The sequence below is a fragment of the Conger conger genome, chromosome 1 (assembly GCF_963514075.1).
Source record: "Conger conger chromosome 1, fConCon1.1, whole genome shotgun sequence".
In the NCBI taxonomy this organism is placed as follows: domain Eukaryota; kingdom Metazoa; phylum Chordata; class Actinopteri; order Anguilliformes; family Congridae; genus Conger; species Conger conger.
In genome coordinates, this window is record NC_083760.1 from 30965868 (window position 1) to 30984586 (window position 18719).

The 18719-nt window shown below is 42.8% G+C and overlaps 1 protein-coding gene across 1 annotated transcript in view; it reads right to left on the reverse strand.

Annotated features, from left to right (window-relative positions):
- The window catches only part of dlgap2a (discs, large (Drosophila) homolog-associated protein 2a), a 78527-nt gene extending 62273 nt beyond the window's left edge, over positions 1-16254 (reverse strand). The window contains exons 1-3 of the mRNA XM_061243988.1: positions 16221-16254; positions 15264-15287; positions 6515-7605 (exon numbers count right to left, since the gene is read on the reverse strand). Coding sequence (XP_061099972.1) covers positions 6515-7605; positions 15264-15287; positions 16221-16245 — 1140 coding nt within the window. The 5' untranslated portion in view covers positions 16246-16254. The remainder of the gene's footprint in view (positions 1-6514; positions 7606-15263; positions 15288-16220) is intronic.
- Between the last annotated feature and the right edge of the window lie 2465 nt (positions 16255-18719).

Sequence of the window (18719 nt, forward strand, 5' to 3'; positions counted from 1 at the left end):
GTAAAAATAAGTCAGTCTGCAGCCAACGTAAATTAAACATTTTTCAAATAAGATTTATTTAATGTTTCTTTCAAATGAAAAAAGAGCCACACATAAAACGAAAAAAAACTAACGTTGTCTCATATTTTCTAGCTGGCGAGTGTTCCTCCCATGATGTGGCTCCACCACCTGCTGCCGCCGCTGCTGCTCCTGCTGCACCCAGGTACCGAGGCCGAAGAGGTGATCCGGCTGTCCTTACGGATGAGGTCCTGAGGAATCAAGAAAGTCTACTTACAGCAGTCAACCAAATCAACACGTCCCTCCAAGAAATTAACACCAGCTTGAAGGAAATCTGCAAGGCACTTTTGCGTCCTCAACAATAAAGTGTTATGTTGTCAGTATTGTGTGATGTCTGTGTTTATCCTGGGAAAACACGTATTTACTACAAGATAATCAAGCTACTCTCTTTTACTCTGATAATTAAATATAGCCTATTTGTATACATTTTAAAGAGCATGACCTGAAAATGAACTGAGGTAGCCTACTGAAACAGGATGTTGTATATAAATATAAAACAAAATACAAATGAAACTAACTTTTTGCAAAGCTTGTCGGCCTAAAATGTGCACAGCTTATTCAGTCTTAGCAACACTTACCTTAAATTGCTCTACAAGTCGCTGGCGTGTCTGTATAGCAGCCGCATCTCGAGGCCCAAGAGCTGGTTCCGGAGGCAGTCGTTCCTCTGCATTGGGGACTTCAGGCAGGGGAAGGCCCTGTTTAATGGCCACATTGTGCAGGACACAGCAGGCTAATATTATTTTGCACACCTTCATGGGTGCATAAAGAAGGGTACCACCTTTATTGTCCAGGCAGATCCATCTTGCCTTCAAGACCCCGTTTGTGCGCTCCACAACGGCATGAGTAGCAGCGTGTGCCTCACAGATCAGTTGCACATTAACGGAATGAAAGTTTTTCCGGTTTATGTAAGCAAATGCATCACAAAGAATGTGTAATCTATTGAGTTGATTTTCATAGATAATTCACAATCATGAACCTAATCTGGATCTTAAACCTGCTAATTGCCAACTAATTTAACTAAATGTATTATATTTTTAATTGTCATGTTCATATCACGTGTTTCAAAGGCAGCTGCGTATTGTTTACATAACAGAGCGCAATATGAATAAAAACGTAAATTTCCAAGAGTGACAAGCATTATTTATGTGCATTCTTGAATTTACACAAGCACTACGCGTGGTCAGCAGCAGGTGTAGATTTTGTTAGTAGCTACGAAAAGATCGGAGCTAAAATACTAAAATATTGATGAATGCCAAAAACCCGTAAATTTCCCTCTACTCGCATTTTACACACAAATTCGTTCAGCTCACGTTTCATGAATGAGACCCATTGTGTTTCAGACACTGAGCCAGGTAGAGGTAGCCTTCAAGGCTGGTATTTCATTAGAGACTTAAAGGCGTATCACCCCGTATTCGGGTAACCGTATCAGGTTTTCTTTATTATTTTTCTTCCATCTATTAAGTCAAAATAGACTCGTGTACCAGGTTTTCAGTACTTTTTTAGTTGGTGTTTCTGTCCTGTTTTCAGTTTTTCCCCTTTCCCCTCTAGTGGTTTCCCTATATTATATTGGGGAGAACCCTAGATTATCTTAGTGGTTATGACACATTCTGTGGGTAACTTGAAGATTCCCTATTCGGTCGGGTCTGGTCCTGTGTCCCCACCCCCTCACACCCACTTGCTATAAAATAAGAAACCATTGTCGCTAAAGCAATGGCATTGTAAAATAGATTTACAGATGGAACTGTGAGTTTTAAGGCTTTCCCACAGTATATCATGTAACCATACTGATTGAAACTTTTACAATGGAAATGAATTAATGAAGTAAATAAACCCGCTTTGACTAATGTTGTTTGACTAACGTTGACTAATATTAGTTCCACTATCTCACTTTCAGAAACTCTTTGGTCATTTATATCTGAAAACATTTCCAGCACTGCTCTTTCCTGAACATACATCATTATCAGAAGAAGATAGATCCTATTGACTAAAATGACTTCTGTGACTGAAAGCCCACTATTTTTAGAAGAGGATGTGTTTACCATGGCCACAAATGTAATTCCTCTTGTAAAATGTCATCCGCCACCACTGTCTCAGTTTTACAGTCTGATTTGTGGTACTCGAAGAATCTTGATCTTCCCAATCATTTAACTTTTTAAATCTACCTGCTATGTGAATAATTTACAAAATCAGTAAAACATCATTTTTTGTTCCTGCCACCTTATCCTGTATCAGTGAAGTATTTGAATTCAAATTCAGCACATTTAAAAAGCCTAGCCTTGTGAAAGTGTATTGGCCCCATGTAATTTTGAAAACAATACACAACTTATTTGAAGAACAGAGAGGCTTCGTCAGTAAAGGCACTTTACAAAGCACAGGCTAATCCAGCGATGTGCAGCTTTGGTGGCAGCAGGGACCAAGAAATTTATGATACGACTACGATGGTGCCAGACCACAAATATACCCACGCACACACCTCACACTAAACTCACACCTACACATAGCGTATGCTCTCCATTGTTGAGAAATTGCTTTACCAAGCGTATGTGCTCCCAAAAGCACTTGCCAGGGAGAGAGCAAACTCGCACATTTGAGAAATGAAATGAGTTTCCAAAAAGTCGATTGCCGGCTCCCCATTCTCCCCCGCAGACTGGGGAAAAAAAACATTTGGCCCTGTAGCTGACACAGTTCCATTTGCAGTTCATGTGGTTGCCTATTGTTGACCGTGGAGAGCAAGTCTTTGAAAAACAATAAGCGAGGCTAGTCGCAATTTCAGTGTCTCCATATCTGCAGCCTACCTGCTGAACGGTGTAATGCATGAAGGGCATAGCTAAGGGCAGCTCAACGCATGCAGGGAAGTGGACTAAATCCAGATGCGAGAGATGATCTCTTGTTCTGTTCAATGGGAAAAAAAGTTGTTCGTGCACATTAAATGTGCTCTCAGCTGCCATTGGGTATATCAGAAACTTACCCGGTGCACTCGTCTAAAGAAAGAATAAGCAGTCATTCATAATACCTCAGTGTCCCGTTCAGATGGTGCTGCATATAAAAAAGTATTTCTGTCACTCTACAAATTGACAGAGAAGTTTTCTTGCATATTGTCATCCCCAAAGGCATATAAATTGCACATAATTTCATCATAGAGGCAAGTTAAAGTGAGACAGGATGGTGTAACACTTGATTGCTGAACGGTGGTCAATCTTTTTTTAAAAATCTCTGGTGGTCATCATCATGCTCTTGAAGATCACAACAATGGTGGCTCAAACAATGCCAGTGTACAGCACTTGTCACACTTTTTTCTTGTTGGCAGTACTTTAGATTTAGATTGTATCCTTTCATTACAAACACAAACTGCAAGCAAGCCAAACTGTGATTTGCCTTTGAATTCAGTACGTTCATATTCAGTACGTTCCAACAACGTTTGGTTGTTTCTTGTGTTTATAAGCAGCTGTAGCAGTCGATGATTTCTTGAATGCCTACTGGCTGTTAGCTACTTATTTGAGAGACCACCTCCTTGAGACAACACAAAGTTATATATACTCAGTGAGCACTTTATATTTATTCTACAAATTTTTTAGATGATTTGACCTTCTGCTGCTGTAGCCTATCCACTTAGAGGTTGGATGTGTTCTGTGTTCAGAGATGCTGCATACCACTGTTGTAATGTGCTGTTATTTGCATTACTGTCACCTTCCTGTCAGCGTTGATCAGTCTGGCCTTTCTCATCGGACCTCTCTCATTAAAAAGGCATTTCTGTCCACAGAACTGCTGCTCACTGGATGTTTTTTATTTTCACAGCATTCTCTGCAAACTCTCTGAGACTGTTGTGCGTGAAAATTCCAGGAAAATTCCAGCAGTTTCTGAGATACTCAAACCACCCTGTCTGACCCGTATCTACATGATTGTATGCATTACACTGCTGTACACTCACTGAGCACTTTATTAGGAACATTTTCGCTTTATCACACCTACTTATTCATGTGATTATCTAATCAGCCAATTGTGTGGCAGCAGTGCAATGCATACAATCATGTAGATACGGGTCAGGAGCTTCAGTTAATGTTAATCTAAAATCTAAAAATTTTGGCTAAGGAGGCGAAGTGGGAGCGGGTTGGGCAGATCTCAGTGCTTGGCGAGAGAGCCAAAGGAACAAATCTTTCATTCACAAACTGCCCATCTCTATTCCTTTGGTCGAACAGTCACAAACACCATCGCAATGTTGTGTGGTTGGGACTACAGCTCTCTACTATACAGTAGTTCCTCCTGATTACATAATCAATCCCTACGGCTTGACTCCAATGAGGAAAGTATAAAGGAAAGCAACTTTGTCTATTTTATAAATTTTATAAATAGACAAAGGGGTATTCTAGCTGCCAACGGTGGTATGCTAGTTCGTAAGTTGAGGTAGTCTTCAAGGGTTCAAATTGTATCTAAGTGGTCACACGAGGACTCGGAACCATAATTTCCTCTAGGGTCCTCATCACACTTGTCCCTGTGTTCAATTTGCACTTCATTGTACGTCGCTCTGGATAAGAGCATCTGCTAAATGCCTGTAATGTAATGTAATGTAAATAAAGGTGCCTCAACAACACTTTTTTCAGTGGATCTGTTTGTTACAACAAGAACTTGTTTTGAGGCATTTTTGTGTTTATAGGTGTGGTATTTATGGAAGTGGTAGCCACATTTAGCAGAGGCCTATTGTGTTCTTAGGTTAAAAACTAGGCTTGGCTAGTATATAAGAAGTATATCATAGGGGAGTTCCTAAATATGCATTCTTAAAAAACTATATCAGCAAACATAATGGTTAAAGAATACTAAAGATTCATACACATAACACAAATTGCTTAACACGGATAAATTATGAATTACTTTTTTTTTTGTTTAGTTTTTAAAAATCTTTTCCGTGATACAAACAGGAAGTACAGCTTAAGCTAGAAAGTTATTTTCTGCACTTAATAGGCCTACAATGGTTTGAAGAATTCAAAGGATGTAGTTCCAGCAAAGTTACCAATTATCCTTCATAAGCAGATCTACCTTTCTCTCCGCTTTGTAAGACTGACTGGGGCTGAGCCAACTGAGCCCATTTAGCAAACAGAACTTCCATTTTATAGAACTACTCATAATTGTTTTATCCTAAATTAACACACATCATTTTGGTAGGGTCAAAACACATCCCATTATAATTGTCATCTTCTTTCATGACACTGTGTTTAGGGACCCTCTGTCAGCACAAGTTAGTCTTTGGAGAAATTTTAACACTTTTGATGCAAACCACAGTGGTGCCGTTTTGTGGCATGGTCTCTACGGTTTTGAGGAACAGTTAAGACTATGTTGGTTATTTCTCTAAGGAGCAGCGATTTTTGTCATTGTTTGGGAAATGCACACCTGTTGTGTATGGACAGAGACAGCTTAATACACCTTTTTCTGCTTCTCCTAAATCATCTCAAAGCATTTTAAAAGGAGATACTATCCAGTGAACCAAAGGAAAACACATATACAAGTTTTATGAATGGATAAGCACCCCTCTACAAAAACAATTATTTAAAGTGCTGAAATGTTAAAAGTTGCTGCATCCACTTACAGAAAATGGAACCAGGTCTGACTTCATAGGTTATCACATTGTTAGTGACCCAAAAAAACATTTTGTTCTGTATAAACATGCTTGCCCCTGACTGACTACGACTGCTGCTTCCAGCACAGTTGTTGGACAGTCAGCATTATTGCTTAAAAAAAACAAAAACAATGATTAGCTATACAATCCGTACGAGCTAATAATTTTGTAAAGCTCCCACTATTCAAACCACAATTGGTTCCCAAGAAAGACCATTGTGAATATAGGATGAGTGGTTACATTACCCGCCAGCAATGATTATCCCACCAAAGCATTCAGCTGACATAAGGAAAAATATGCATGGATTTCAAGGCCCTTTCTGTCCCCCCTCCACACCTTTCGCAGTGTTAAAACAGTCATCGATTCTTCCTGCTGTGCTGCTGGTTTCAAAGTCATCATCGCCCACAGAATCATAGCACAATTTTCTTACATGCAGATGAATAGGAACTTAACTTTGGCCTGTTTGTACTGCATAGGTCTCTCACTACTGTACTATTCAAATTTGTTATGTCAAGCACCTACATAGTGGGGTCACTAATCACTGGTTGAAACCTGGCTAGTTCTTTTGGGATAGTTTTCTCTGAAAGTTCTCAAATTTTCCACAACTCTAAGTCGTAATGCATGCTGAACAAAAATGAGCGTCTTTGTGTACTCTGTTGGGAGTTGGCATTAAACACTCAAACAGCCTCCTAATTTGTACTGTTTGTAAAACAACATCGTAAATTTGCATCTGTTTGTACGTCAAAGGTAAGGACAAATCTTGTTTGAATCAAGGCCTAAATCAATACCCGGCTTTATCTCTTTTGCAAACATCAACCGAAATTAAACATCCAAAACCAGCCGACTCACCTGCAGGTAATGGCAGGGCCTCAGGGATGGCTTCAGGTCCTGGGGCATCATGGGCTTCTCCAGGTTTAAAGAGGATTTGCGGTACGCCTCCTTGGCCTGGCTCACGGTGAGTGTGGACCAGGAGCTCCTTTTCATGAACTTCCCCTCTGGGGCCGCCGGCGCCAGGCCTTCGCAGGCAGAGCACTTGACGTCGTTGTTGCTCTTGGAGGTCTTGAGCGTGAGGTCCCCGAACTGGCTCTGCATGGACTCGGGGTAGCAGTGGCCAACGACGTGGTCGGCGTAGTGCCGGCTCATGACGCTGGGCGTCCGGTACGTGCTGTCGCTGTCCAGGTTGTCGTCGGAGCTCCACCAACCGGTGGCCGGCCGGTGCTTGCCGTCGGCTTTGCGCTCCTTGCTCTTGCTCCTCTTGCTGTGCTTTTGGTGGCCATGGTGGTGGTGGCCATGGTGGTGGCTGTTGCCGTTGACGTTGGTCTTGGACGAGCCCTCCAGCGAGTGCGACTTGGTGAAGAGCTTCTGGACCGAGTGCACCAGGTGGCGGATCCTTCCGGGGCTCTCGCTGCGCTGCTCGGTGGTGGAGGTGCGCTGGTACTGCAGCGTGTGGAAGCCGTCGCGGTGGAGAGGAAGCTGCTTCTCGAACTGGTCCAGCAGGTTGGCGGGAATGCGGTTCATCTTCCCGCCGCCCCCGCCCCCTCCCCCCCCGCCGCCGGACACGTGCGAGACGACGCAGTCGTCCCGCGGCCCATCGTAGTGGGAGCTGTAGTGCATCCTGGGAAAGGTGCTGCTGGAGACGTGGTCGGTGGAGACGGTGACGGGCAGCATCATGCACTCGGAGTGGATGGAGCTCCGGGGGGAGCAGCGGTGGTGCTCCGCTGGGCAGCTCTCCGTGGGGCTGAGAAGGTAGGACGGCCGAGGGTCGGGGCCATGGTGGCCGTAGTCGTGGGCGTGCTCGCACTCTGGCAAGCCGCAGGTGTGCCCGGAGGTGATCTGGGGTTGGGTACGGCTGCCGGATAGACCCTTCATGTTCCTAGGTGGCGGGGAAGAGTATCTGTCTTCATCGAAGTGCTGAGATGAGCACCATGAATACTGCTGGTCTGTCAAACAACAGATAAGAAGGAGAGTGAAAAGAGAGGGTGTTTTTGATAATGACAAAAACATTGAGCAAAAAAATACACAGACACGTTGAGCCTCATTTATCAAACATGAGCCGAATAAATTTCATTGTAAAGCATTTAGAAATGCGTTTACACAATGTGGGATTCATCAAAGTTTTCATAGGTTACTTTGTTAGTAGGATTTCATAAGTGCTCTGACATGTTCGTATGGTGTGTCTAAATGGTGTGTGCTATACATAGGCTGTAGACATCATAGCTTAGGCCTTCATTGCTATGGCTGACCTCTCTTTACATGAAATTACATTTACAATTACTTTATTACAAGATTTAATGCATGATGCACTTTGTGGCTTGTGACACCTCCTTCTGGCTCTATCCAAGGACAGGGAAAACGTATTGCTCTCACCCTCCGGGGTGATTCAACTTATACGACAGACAATGATGTCTCTCCTATAGTTTGCCTGCCATGCTCACTATAATAAATAAAAGTGAACAAAAGTATAGCCAGATACTATTATGCTTTTCTTAGCTTGGCAACACCTTCACTAAACAGCAATATTGAACAGCATATATCCCCCAATTACAGTGGGGTCAAATATATCAAAATATATCAAAGTAAGATAAGTCTTCAAGTCTTCACACAATGATGGAGGCAGTTTGCTTTCTATATATCAAACATTCTCATTTTGTCAACAACAGGAATGCATATCCATCCAGGAGAGGCCTATGAGCCTTTCTCTTCCAGGTCGTTTTTCTTTTAATAGACTTATATCCTGAGATGTGAAAGGCACAGCTGAGGCTTTACATTCTCTGTTTTTCCCATTCCCTCATTCCTGCCATTCTGCACCAACCTGCGCTCTCAAGTACCGTTTTCATTTATTCAATGCAAAGTAAAATAATAGGCTATCATTTTGCAGCTCGGGCACCATCCATCAGAATCGGTTGTGGGGATCGGTTTGGATCGTCCTTGGGAAGGAGCCCGCTCTGCTCTTTCCCTCCGTGTCTTCGGCTTGGTGAGATTTAAAAAAAGGTGTGCCGCTCATAATCTGTTTAGTGCAGGTGTGCTTGTGGGTCTTTAATTATCGTGTGTTTAACTTAGTAAGCGTAAAACGCTTCCTTTTTTGTCCCCTTATAAAAGAACTTTGAAAGCGGGCACATCTGTGAGTGCTCTGGAATGAAACGAACGGATTCAGAGTGTTTCTAGCCATATGACAAACGCAGCTTGATCAGGAAACTTTAAATAAGTTTCTCTGAAAAGCTTCTTTGTGACAGCTCTCAAATTGAATTTAAATTGAATTGAAGAAAAAATTGTACTGTTGCCAAGCACTTGGTGTGGCATTAACTCTGCAGTTTGTGGGATTGCGGCAGTGTTGTACATGTAAAACACCAGCAAATGTATCTGCATAGCGACAGGCAGGTGCCAACGCCCTGCCCTTAACTCCGACCCCAGATGGGGGCAAAGGACAGATGATACTCAACAATGGATGGGTGTTCAGTCAGATTGTAACTTGAAACCAGGTGGTAGTCCCCTCACTAACCATCAAACCACCAAGGATCATCCAATCATGGCTTCTCAGTTACAATGCAGGTCAGTACAATGAGAAAGAATGAGAGTGCAGGTCTGGGCCCTGTTACAGTTAACCAATATTAATGCAGCAGTTTCGCTGTAAAAGCTCTCGGGAGCTTTTCCATGTTGGACTCTGACTCAGAAGAAAATGCTAATTTCCCATACAATATATCTCATTAGAACTTGAAATCAATTTGAACTTTTCTTTTGCAAAAATACCTCTAAAAGTAACACCAAGGAATATACAAAAGCACAATCCTTAGAAATAAGGCCTTAGAAACTACTGATTTATAAATGACGTACATATCCTACCAAATAATCTCTGGATTCTTTTTATATTTAGTAACTAGCCTACTCATTTTATCACCATAATTATACAAAATTGGTTGAAACTACGTAAGTGTGCTGAAAGTAATATTGAGCTTCATTCAGAACGGTCTGACATCAGAACAGGAATATTCAGAGCAGAGGGCCCCAGAATAGCAGCCAGTGCCAAAAACTTTTATTTATTATATTCTGATGTGCTCACCAGGTCACATTAATTCAATTAGCATGACATTCATCCCTTGGAGAATTATATAGATGCATACGTCTATCTTGGAGATTGTGAGTCACACCTGTTCCGCATTATGAAATAATGTCTGAGAGTTTTGGTTCAGGTTAAATGAATAACCCAAGAGCAGGTTTGACATTTCACTTGAATACACCACAGAGACCAACTATCTGTCACTGATATTTTCTATATAGAATAACTTGCCCTACAGATGAGAACACATGTAGTGTATATGTGAGAGTGTAAGTGTGAAATGTTCTACAACCTCCACAAACCCACAAAGTGACAAATAGGCAGCAATGTAACAAAAAAAGCCATACTCCACATGAGTTCTCCACCCTCAGCAATTGACGAGTTAAGGGTGTTTGGAGAGAGTGGTTGGGACATGCAGCGATACATCAGAGTCGGGAGGGGGTGAGAATCTCATCTCCTCTTGACCATTTCTGCTCTGAAGCGCCGCATCTTTTCTTGTTTTCTCCTGTTTGCGTTTGTGAGCATCCCGCCAAGCCGCCACAGCAGGGAGACCTGGTGGAGCTGCCTACAAGGCTTCAGTCTACAGAGGGATGAGTTGTGCTTTCAGAGCACAGAGCAGCCCCGGCCTCCAGAATGCTTTGGTGCCAGATGGAAGGAGAGCAATTTCAACCCATTAAAGAATCTGTCTATGTTTGTGAGGTGTGACATAACCAGATCCCATCTGCAAAGCAGTTGCCATCTCTATTATAAGCTAAATTTAATTTAATTAAGGAATGTGGACAGCAGACCAATACTGAATGGTTCATCTTCGCTCATCAACACTAGACCTGGCTCAGATACATAATTGTTTTGGATTCTAATAGCTTTCTGTGCTCAGTTCACTTGCCTGAACTCAGAAGGCCGGGTTTGCTCTTTTTGAAAGTATTTCATAGGTTACAATACACCGGAAAAGCTCAGTAAAGCGTAGAAAGGTTCTTGAATCCATAACAATTGCATATTTCACCCAGGTCTTCTATGATGTTGCAGCACACTTCTACATTTGACATCCCTTGTGCCAGGTGTTTCCAAATTGCTGTTTGTCAGGAAAAGTGGAATTATGTGTGAATTTAGAGAGCTCCATGTGAGACAACTTAGGCAACAATGAATGAGAACAATTGAGTTATTTCAATCCAACCCAAATGCAAGAAGTTTGTATGCTTTCATTTCTTGTGCATTTAAAATGAGTATATTCTCTGCCAGTGGCCTCCCTCACCATCTTCCTTCCAGTCCATGGGGATAATATGCAGTTGCAGTTAAGTGGTATGGTTTAACCATTTCTGGAGGTTTTTTTATACACATTACCTGACTTGTGATTGTCAATTACCATCTGTCTCCTGAATTGACAGTTCTTTGGCTGTTCCCATGTTCATGTTGATGGGATTTTGTATGCTTGTTACTATGTTTTATATACTCGAGTGAAACAGGAAGTGAAGGAATGATACAATTTAGTTCCTTTAGACTATGATTAAATACCAGTCTCTCCAGGCGGAATTCTCCTCCGCTATCACCACTGCCAAAAGAAATTACTACCAAACAAAAATCCAGAACTCCACTAACCCTCGTCAACTGTTCTCCATTTTCTCCTCTCTCCTCAGCACACCTCCCCCACCATCTCAGTCCTCGCTCACTGCTGATGACTTTGCGGTATTTTTTGACGAGAAGGTTGCAGATATCTGCAGCACCTTCGCGACCACCACCACTTCTATGCCTGCCTCCATTTCTGTATCTGCCCCCTGTTTCTCCTCTTTCTGTCCCCTTACAGATGCTGATGTGTCTCACCTCCTGCTCTCCCACCGCCCTACTACTTGTGCCCTGGACCCCATCCCCTCAAACCTCTTTCAGGCAATCACGCCTGACATCCTCCCATTTGTCACCTCCCTTGTTAACTCCTCTCTGTCCTCTGGCTGCTTTCCCTCATCATTCAAGAGGGCCTACATCACCCCGCTCCTAAAGAAACCCACTCTTGACCCCTCCTGCATTCAAAACTACCGTCCGGTATCTCTCCTTCCTTTTCTATCCAAATCCATTGAACGAGCCACCTCCAACCAACTCTCTTCCTTCCTCTCTCAGAATAACCTGCTGGACCCCCACCAGTCCGGCTTCAGACCTGGCCACTCGACGGAGACTGCACTCCTCTCTGTCAACGAGTCCCTTCAGGCTGCACGAGCAACCTCTCTCTCCTCTGTCCTGATCCTTCTTGACCTCTCTGCGGCGTTCGACACAGTCAACCACTCCATCCTCTTAGCCTCCCTGGCATCTACAGGGATCTGTGGCACAGCCTTAGAGTGGATCCAATCTTATCTCTCTGGCCGGTCCTCCCAGGTGTCCTGGGCTGGAGGAGTGTCAACCCCTCGCCCCCTTGTTACAGGAGTCCCCCAGGGCTCAGTCCTCGGACCCCTCCTCTTCTCCATCTACACGAGATCCCTTGGCCCCGTTATCTCTGCTCATGGCATCTCCTATCATTGTTATGCCGATGACACCCAACTCTTTCTCTCCTTCCCCCCATCAGACACACAGGTCTCTACCCGTATCTCCGCCTGCCTGAGAGGCATCCAGAGCTGGATGGGCAACCACCATCTAAAGCTCAACCCAGATAAGACGGAGGTGATCTTCATCCCTGCTTTAACCTCTCCCTTCTCTGATTTCTCCATCTCACTAGGGGATACCACAGTGACCTCATCCCCTAGTGCAAGAAACCTTGGAGTGGTGATGGACAACAGGCTATCCTTCTCCAAGAACATCGCTACGGTGACCCGGGCGTGCAGGTTCTTCCTGTACAACATCCGGAGAATCCGACCCTTTCTCACCACCTACTCCACTCAGCTCCTTGTTCAAGCAATGGTCCTGTCCCGCCTGGACTATTGCAATTCTCTGCTGACTGGCCTTCCAGCATCTGCCATCAGACCCCTACAACTCATCCAGAATGCTGCAGCCCGTCTGGTATTCAATGTTCCCAGACATTCACATGTCACCCCCCTGCTCAGCAACCTCCACTGGCTGCCTGTTATGGCTCGCATCAAATTTAAAACTTTGGTGCTCGCATACCAGGCAGTTAAAGGATCAGCCCCTGAGTATATTCAATCCCTTATCAAGACCTATACACCAACAAGACCCCTCCGTTCTGCCACTTCGTGCCGTCTGGCGCCTCCCCTTCGCCACACCTGCACTTCATGCTCACAACTGCTGTCTGTCCTGGTCCCACGGTGGTGGAATGACCTCCCGGTGAATGTCAGAACAGTGTCTCTGACCTCCTTCAAGCGCAGACTGAAGACCCATCTCTTCAGGCTACACCTTTCCCTCCCCAACTCACAATCACTGTGATTAGCCTTAGACCGTAATGGCACTTATGTATGGATATCGTTACTTGTATAGGTATTGTTGTTTTTATTGGCTATTCTAGCTGCCAACAGTGGTATGCTAGTTTGAATGTTGATTGTACTCTTCAAGGGTTCTGAATTTCTGTATGTTTACACTAGGACTCAGAACTGTACTGTCCTCTCAGGTCTACTTTTGCACTTGTTCTTGTGATTGATTTGCACTTTGTTGTACGTCGCTCTGGGTAAGAGTGTCTGCTAAATGCCACGTAATGTAATGTAATGCAATGTAACAATCGCATTGCCAATTTCACTTTTGTGATTTGATCCATTTTCAGAAAAAATGAGATTACTGAATAAAAAACATTGAAACATGAGAGTAAATGTATTGAAATAAAAGTACATAATTTCCCCTTATGTTTGATCGTTATCCATGTTGTTTATTATAAGCAACCTTTTTTCTATTTTTATTAAGGGTGCCTATAATTCTGGATCCTGCTGTATATGTGAGCAATGATCATTTCCGTTGGTACATCTTACAAAAATTGTAATTTTCACATCATACATTAAGGCAAAAAGTAACATTGCTATGGTGATGAATTACGTCATGGGTAGTCTGGCTGTATTGGTTTAGTGTGGGTGAATTGGTCTAATCAGGGACACTGAGGAGAGTTAGATTAGAATGGAGGAAATAAAATGTCATTGTCACCGTCACACTGCTGCTGTATTATCCATTATCTGTGTGTGTGTGTGTGTGTGTGTGTGTGTGTGTGTGTGTGTGTGCCTGCGTACATACACTGCACAGTTGCAGTTGTAATCTCTGCCTGCGTACATACTGAAACTCCTCTCCTGGAGCGGTCTTGAAGCAGAGGCGTAAAGATATGATTCCTCAACCTCCTGCAGTCCTGATCTCGTCTTTCTTGGCTGTGAAATATTTTTTCGGCACCCCCTTGCTTTTCCATTTTACAGCGCCTTGGACCGGCCAGCATTATAAAGGCATATTTTCTACCAGCAACACTCCTGTGGCCAGGAATGCAAACTTATAATCCTCTTATGCTCTATCAGGAAAGCTTACAGCCCACAGCATGCAGGCCCACTTCTTGCTTTTTCGCTCAACCTCTATTTGTCCTATTTGTGGGGTTCAGTGAGTGAGCCAAGGGCACTCTCACCTGTTCCATCGAAGATTACAGTCTCTACCCCCTTACCCTGATAAGATCAACAGCTGAACCCATGAAACCTTATCTTACAAAATGAGAGTTATTTGAGTATTGAGAGTATTACAATACTGACAAAGCATGACGTCCACTGCTTTGTTCATCTCTCCACAATACTGGACTAGGGATGCTAATGATTCATTGATGATTGATTATTTACTTTTAAGAATTTGATTGATCGAAATTGATCAATGAAATAAAATTGGGGGTATATCAACTGTGACCTGCTTTGGTGAAATTCAGTTATAATCGCAGCGATGTGCAGCATACAAAGCAGCGTTTCATTTACACAGAACAAGAGCAATCAGGAAGTGGCGGACTTCCTCTGACAGCCAGAACAGTTTGGCTGATAGCGGACAGTGTGGGAAGAACACTTTAGCTGCAAGTTTTCCAAACTTGGAAAAGTCCCTGTTTTGGATAAAACATTGAGACTTGCAGCATAATGTCAGTAACATACCGTACACAGACATAAATACATCTTCTTAAAGGCAAGTCTACCCTGTTTAAATAACAGCTCAAGCTAGGTTTTGAAACAGCTGGTAGCTGGTTGACCAGTTAAGACCAGCTCCCAGCTCAACATGGTTTAGCTGGTTCACCAGTTCAGACTGGCTCCCAGCTTAACACGGTTTAGCTGGTTGACCAGTTCAGACCAGCCCTGAGCTTAACATGGTTTGACCAGCTCAAGTTATGCTTTGAAACAGCTGGTAGCTGGTTAATTTGACACTCGATTCAACACACATCCCCCAGGCTGATGTCTGTGAAAAAGGTGATGAACTCCTTTGAGAGAGATGTACGCAGGCATATTACATTGTGAAATTTAATTAGCTTAAGTGGAAGTCTCAGTTTCCCTAGCTGCTTTAGTGACTGTGAGATGTAGAGGCCATGTCGGCAGCTGAAGAATACTCCAAATGCATCACACAATAGGCCATTTTACCACTGATAAAAGTCAGGCAAAGTAACTACTGTATCTATTTGACCCAGGTCTGACTCTGCAGGTTTTTGTTTAAGCCTAGCACTAAGATGACTGTTGCGACTGCTTCCTTAGTAAATATGGCTCTGAGATCTCAAAGTCAACTTCATGCAAGACTCCTGTGCTGATGTCACAAGTATTTTGACAAAAACATCTGGCATACTTCACTTTTATGTTTGCGCTCTTGGTCAACAAACCACTCAGATGGTACAGACAGTTCAGTGTGAACTGCAATATGCTGCAATGCAAATTACAGGAACTGCAGACCTCAGATAATTGTGAATTTAGCACCTTAGAGACCTGTTAATCTGAGAGAAACAAATATTCCTGCTAGGATTGCGAGTTTTTTTTACCCTCCAGTGCTAAAAATAAATATAAAGTTCCTATCTGTTGTCGAATAACTTTTTTGTCTATTTTGTACCTCATAATTATACTTCCTTGCCCAATAAAAGTGAAACCACAACCCAGCAGTTTTATACATGCACATGTTTCTGTACATACTGTGGGCTCCAGAATTATTTGCACCCTTAAACCTTTCTACTTTGTCCCCCCTAGAGGGCAATTTCCACTAGTCCTATAAAAGTGTCAATCTCTCAACAACTTTTTACTGCACACTAATGATTTAATTAATTCTACATCCCTGCTAAGTCCTCTCCAACAATCGACCTCTCACTGACTGTTGAGAACTTTGTAGTTTCCTCCTCCCATACGGCAAAGAATCTTGGGGTGACTCTTGATAACTGCCTCACCCCTGCTCCACATGTATCCTCCACTGCCAGATCCTGTAGGTTCTTCCTCTACAATATACGCCGTATCCGTCAACTCCTGACAGAGAAAGCCACCCAGCTTCTAGTCCAGGCGCTAGTCATTTCCCACCTGGATTACTCCAGTCGCCAGTCGCCAGTCTCCCAGCTTGTGCCATCAAGCCCCTCCAGCTGATCCAGAACGCTGCAGCCCGCCTGATCACCACTCAGCCCAGGTCGGCTCATGTCACCCCACTCCTCATTGGCTTCCACTGGCTTCCTATTGCCGCACGCATCCGATTCAAGGCCCTAGTGTTGGCATTTCAGGCTGCTAAGGGGACTGCCCCACCTTACATACAATCCTTAATCACTCCCTACTCCCCAGCTAGACCACTCCGGTCTGCCAGCTCTGGTCGGCTTATGGTTTCCTCACTATGAGCACCTTGAGCTGGTTCTGGTTCCTCAGTGGTGGAATGACTTGCCTACCACTGTCAGAACAGCAGAGTCCCTCCCCCTAATTCGACGCAGACTAAAAACACACCTTTTCAAAATGTACCTTAGTCCTCCCTCCTGATTTTCCCACCCTTTTCTGATATCCCTATCCCTCTTGTCTAACCCCAAAAAATATATATATATTAAAAAATTGCACTTACGATGACTGTATGTTGTATACAGCACTTCATGTGTATTTTACTAGTTATGGATGTGATGCTTTAACTTGTGGAAGAACCTATGCACTTGTAAATCGCTTTGGATTAAAAGCGTTTGCCAAATGACTAAAATGTCAGAGAATGTAGAAGTCACTAGCCAGTACAATTACAGGTTTACATGTATAACAAGTCCTGCTATGCGAACTCAGCGATATTCATAAACCTGTCCATCACCAGAATATGACACATTATACCTTGTTGGAAAGGTTAGCAAAGCCCATACAAGAAGCATGCCATTTTACATACATTTTTTATGAAATGATCTAGCAATGCATTTACACAACAATAACAAATAGTTCAAGACAGCATTTACTTTGGTATAAAACATAGTTTTCTCGAAAATTGCTGAATGGACGACAAAACTTCAACATCAGTCAGAAAAAAGTTATAGCATCATACCCAGATGGGATATTTGGGTCCATAAATATGTCTGTATTGAATAATTTGCAAAACAAACAGACTAGGTCAAGGTTGTAAACCAGTAGTGTTGCATGGGAGTGCCTGCTCTTTTATTGCCCTGCATTGCAAATAACAAACTGGTGTTCTCGCTAGCGGAGAGTCTTTTTTTCTGGCATCGGCATTTTGCAGTTTTATTATGTCACAGTTTTTTGTATGATATAAATATGAACGCAACAATAATGACTCAACTACAAGGGGGCAGAGTGGATTGGGTTAATAAAAATGGTTAATAAATAAAATGTATAATGATCTATTTGTTATGTTCAAACATACAGGAAAAATTATATACTTTTATTTCAATACATTTACTGTTAGGTTTCAATGTTTATTATTTAGTATTAACATTTTTTCTGAAAACCACAGGAGCCAAAATAATTGGCAGCCCTAACAATTATTGTAAATAAAATAAAACAAAGTGAAATTGGCTATTTCCAACAAAGAAAAGTCTGGTAGCGAGTGATCAAAGACAGAACAGAAGGGTAATCCAAAAAGCAGAGGTTGGGGTACACAAAAGAGGTCCATACACAGGATAGGCAGGTAGAAAAAAACTGCTGGTGAGAATGGAGAGACAACATTCCAATCTGGCAAGGGACATGTTTGGCGGCAAAATGGAATGCATACAAAAAGAAGCACATCATACCTACTGTCAAATATAGCACTGGGTCATTGATATTTTGGAGATGTTTTGTTTTCAGTGGTCCAGGGGCAGAGAGGAATTGAGCAACAAACACATTCATTCCACCCCTTCTCTGTGAACGCACTGACGTTGAAACCCCATTGGCTATGGCAATTAGAACCAATTTTCAACCATTGAGCTTGAATTATTGTACAGCTATACGATGTTTTAGGAATAGAGTGCTGGCCCAGCAACTGCATATTTTGATACCCGAATTTAAGGACAATAAACACAGGCAGAGGGTGAGTCAACATGTCAGTGAGCCTTTTTCAATGATAGGAAGGGATTTACAATGGTCTTGTAACAATGTTTTAACACAAAAATCTTACCTATTGTACCTTTAAGATCAATGGCACACTGAATTAGGTTTAGGTTTAGGTTTATTTATTTAGCACAAATTTTAGTACAAATCTGTGCAAGGTGGGAGCGAAGCCCTTACAGGCTTGTACAGAGCTCCACACCTAGCCAACACTTACTACATTTAGTACATTTAGCGGGCAAAATAAAATGTAGCCAATCCATATCCAACATAGGCTGATACGAGAAAGAAAAGAAAATAGAATGTTTAAGGATTAAACATCAGTTGATACGAGAAAGAAGAAACAGACAACGTAGGATGATAATTAAATACAAGATGATATAACGTAGGGCGGCCTGTAGCGTAGTGGTTAAGGTAAAGGACTGGGACACGCAAGGTCAGGGGGTCTAATCCTGGTGTAGCCACAATAAGATCCGCACAGCCGCTGGACCCTTGAGCAAGGCCCTTAACCCTGCATTGCTCCAGGGGAGGATTGTCTCCTGCTTAGTCTAATCAACTGTACGTCGCTCTGGATAAGAGCGTCTGCCAAATGCCAATAATGTAATGTAATGTAATA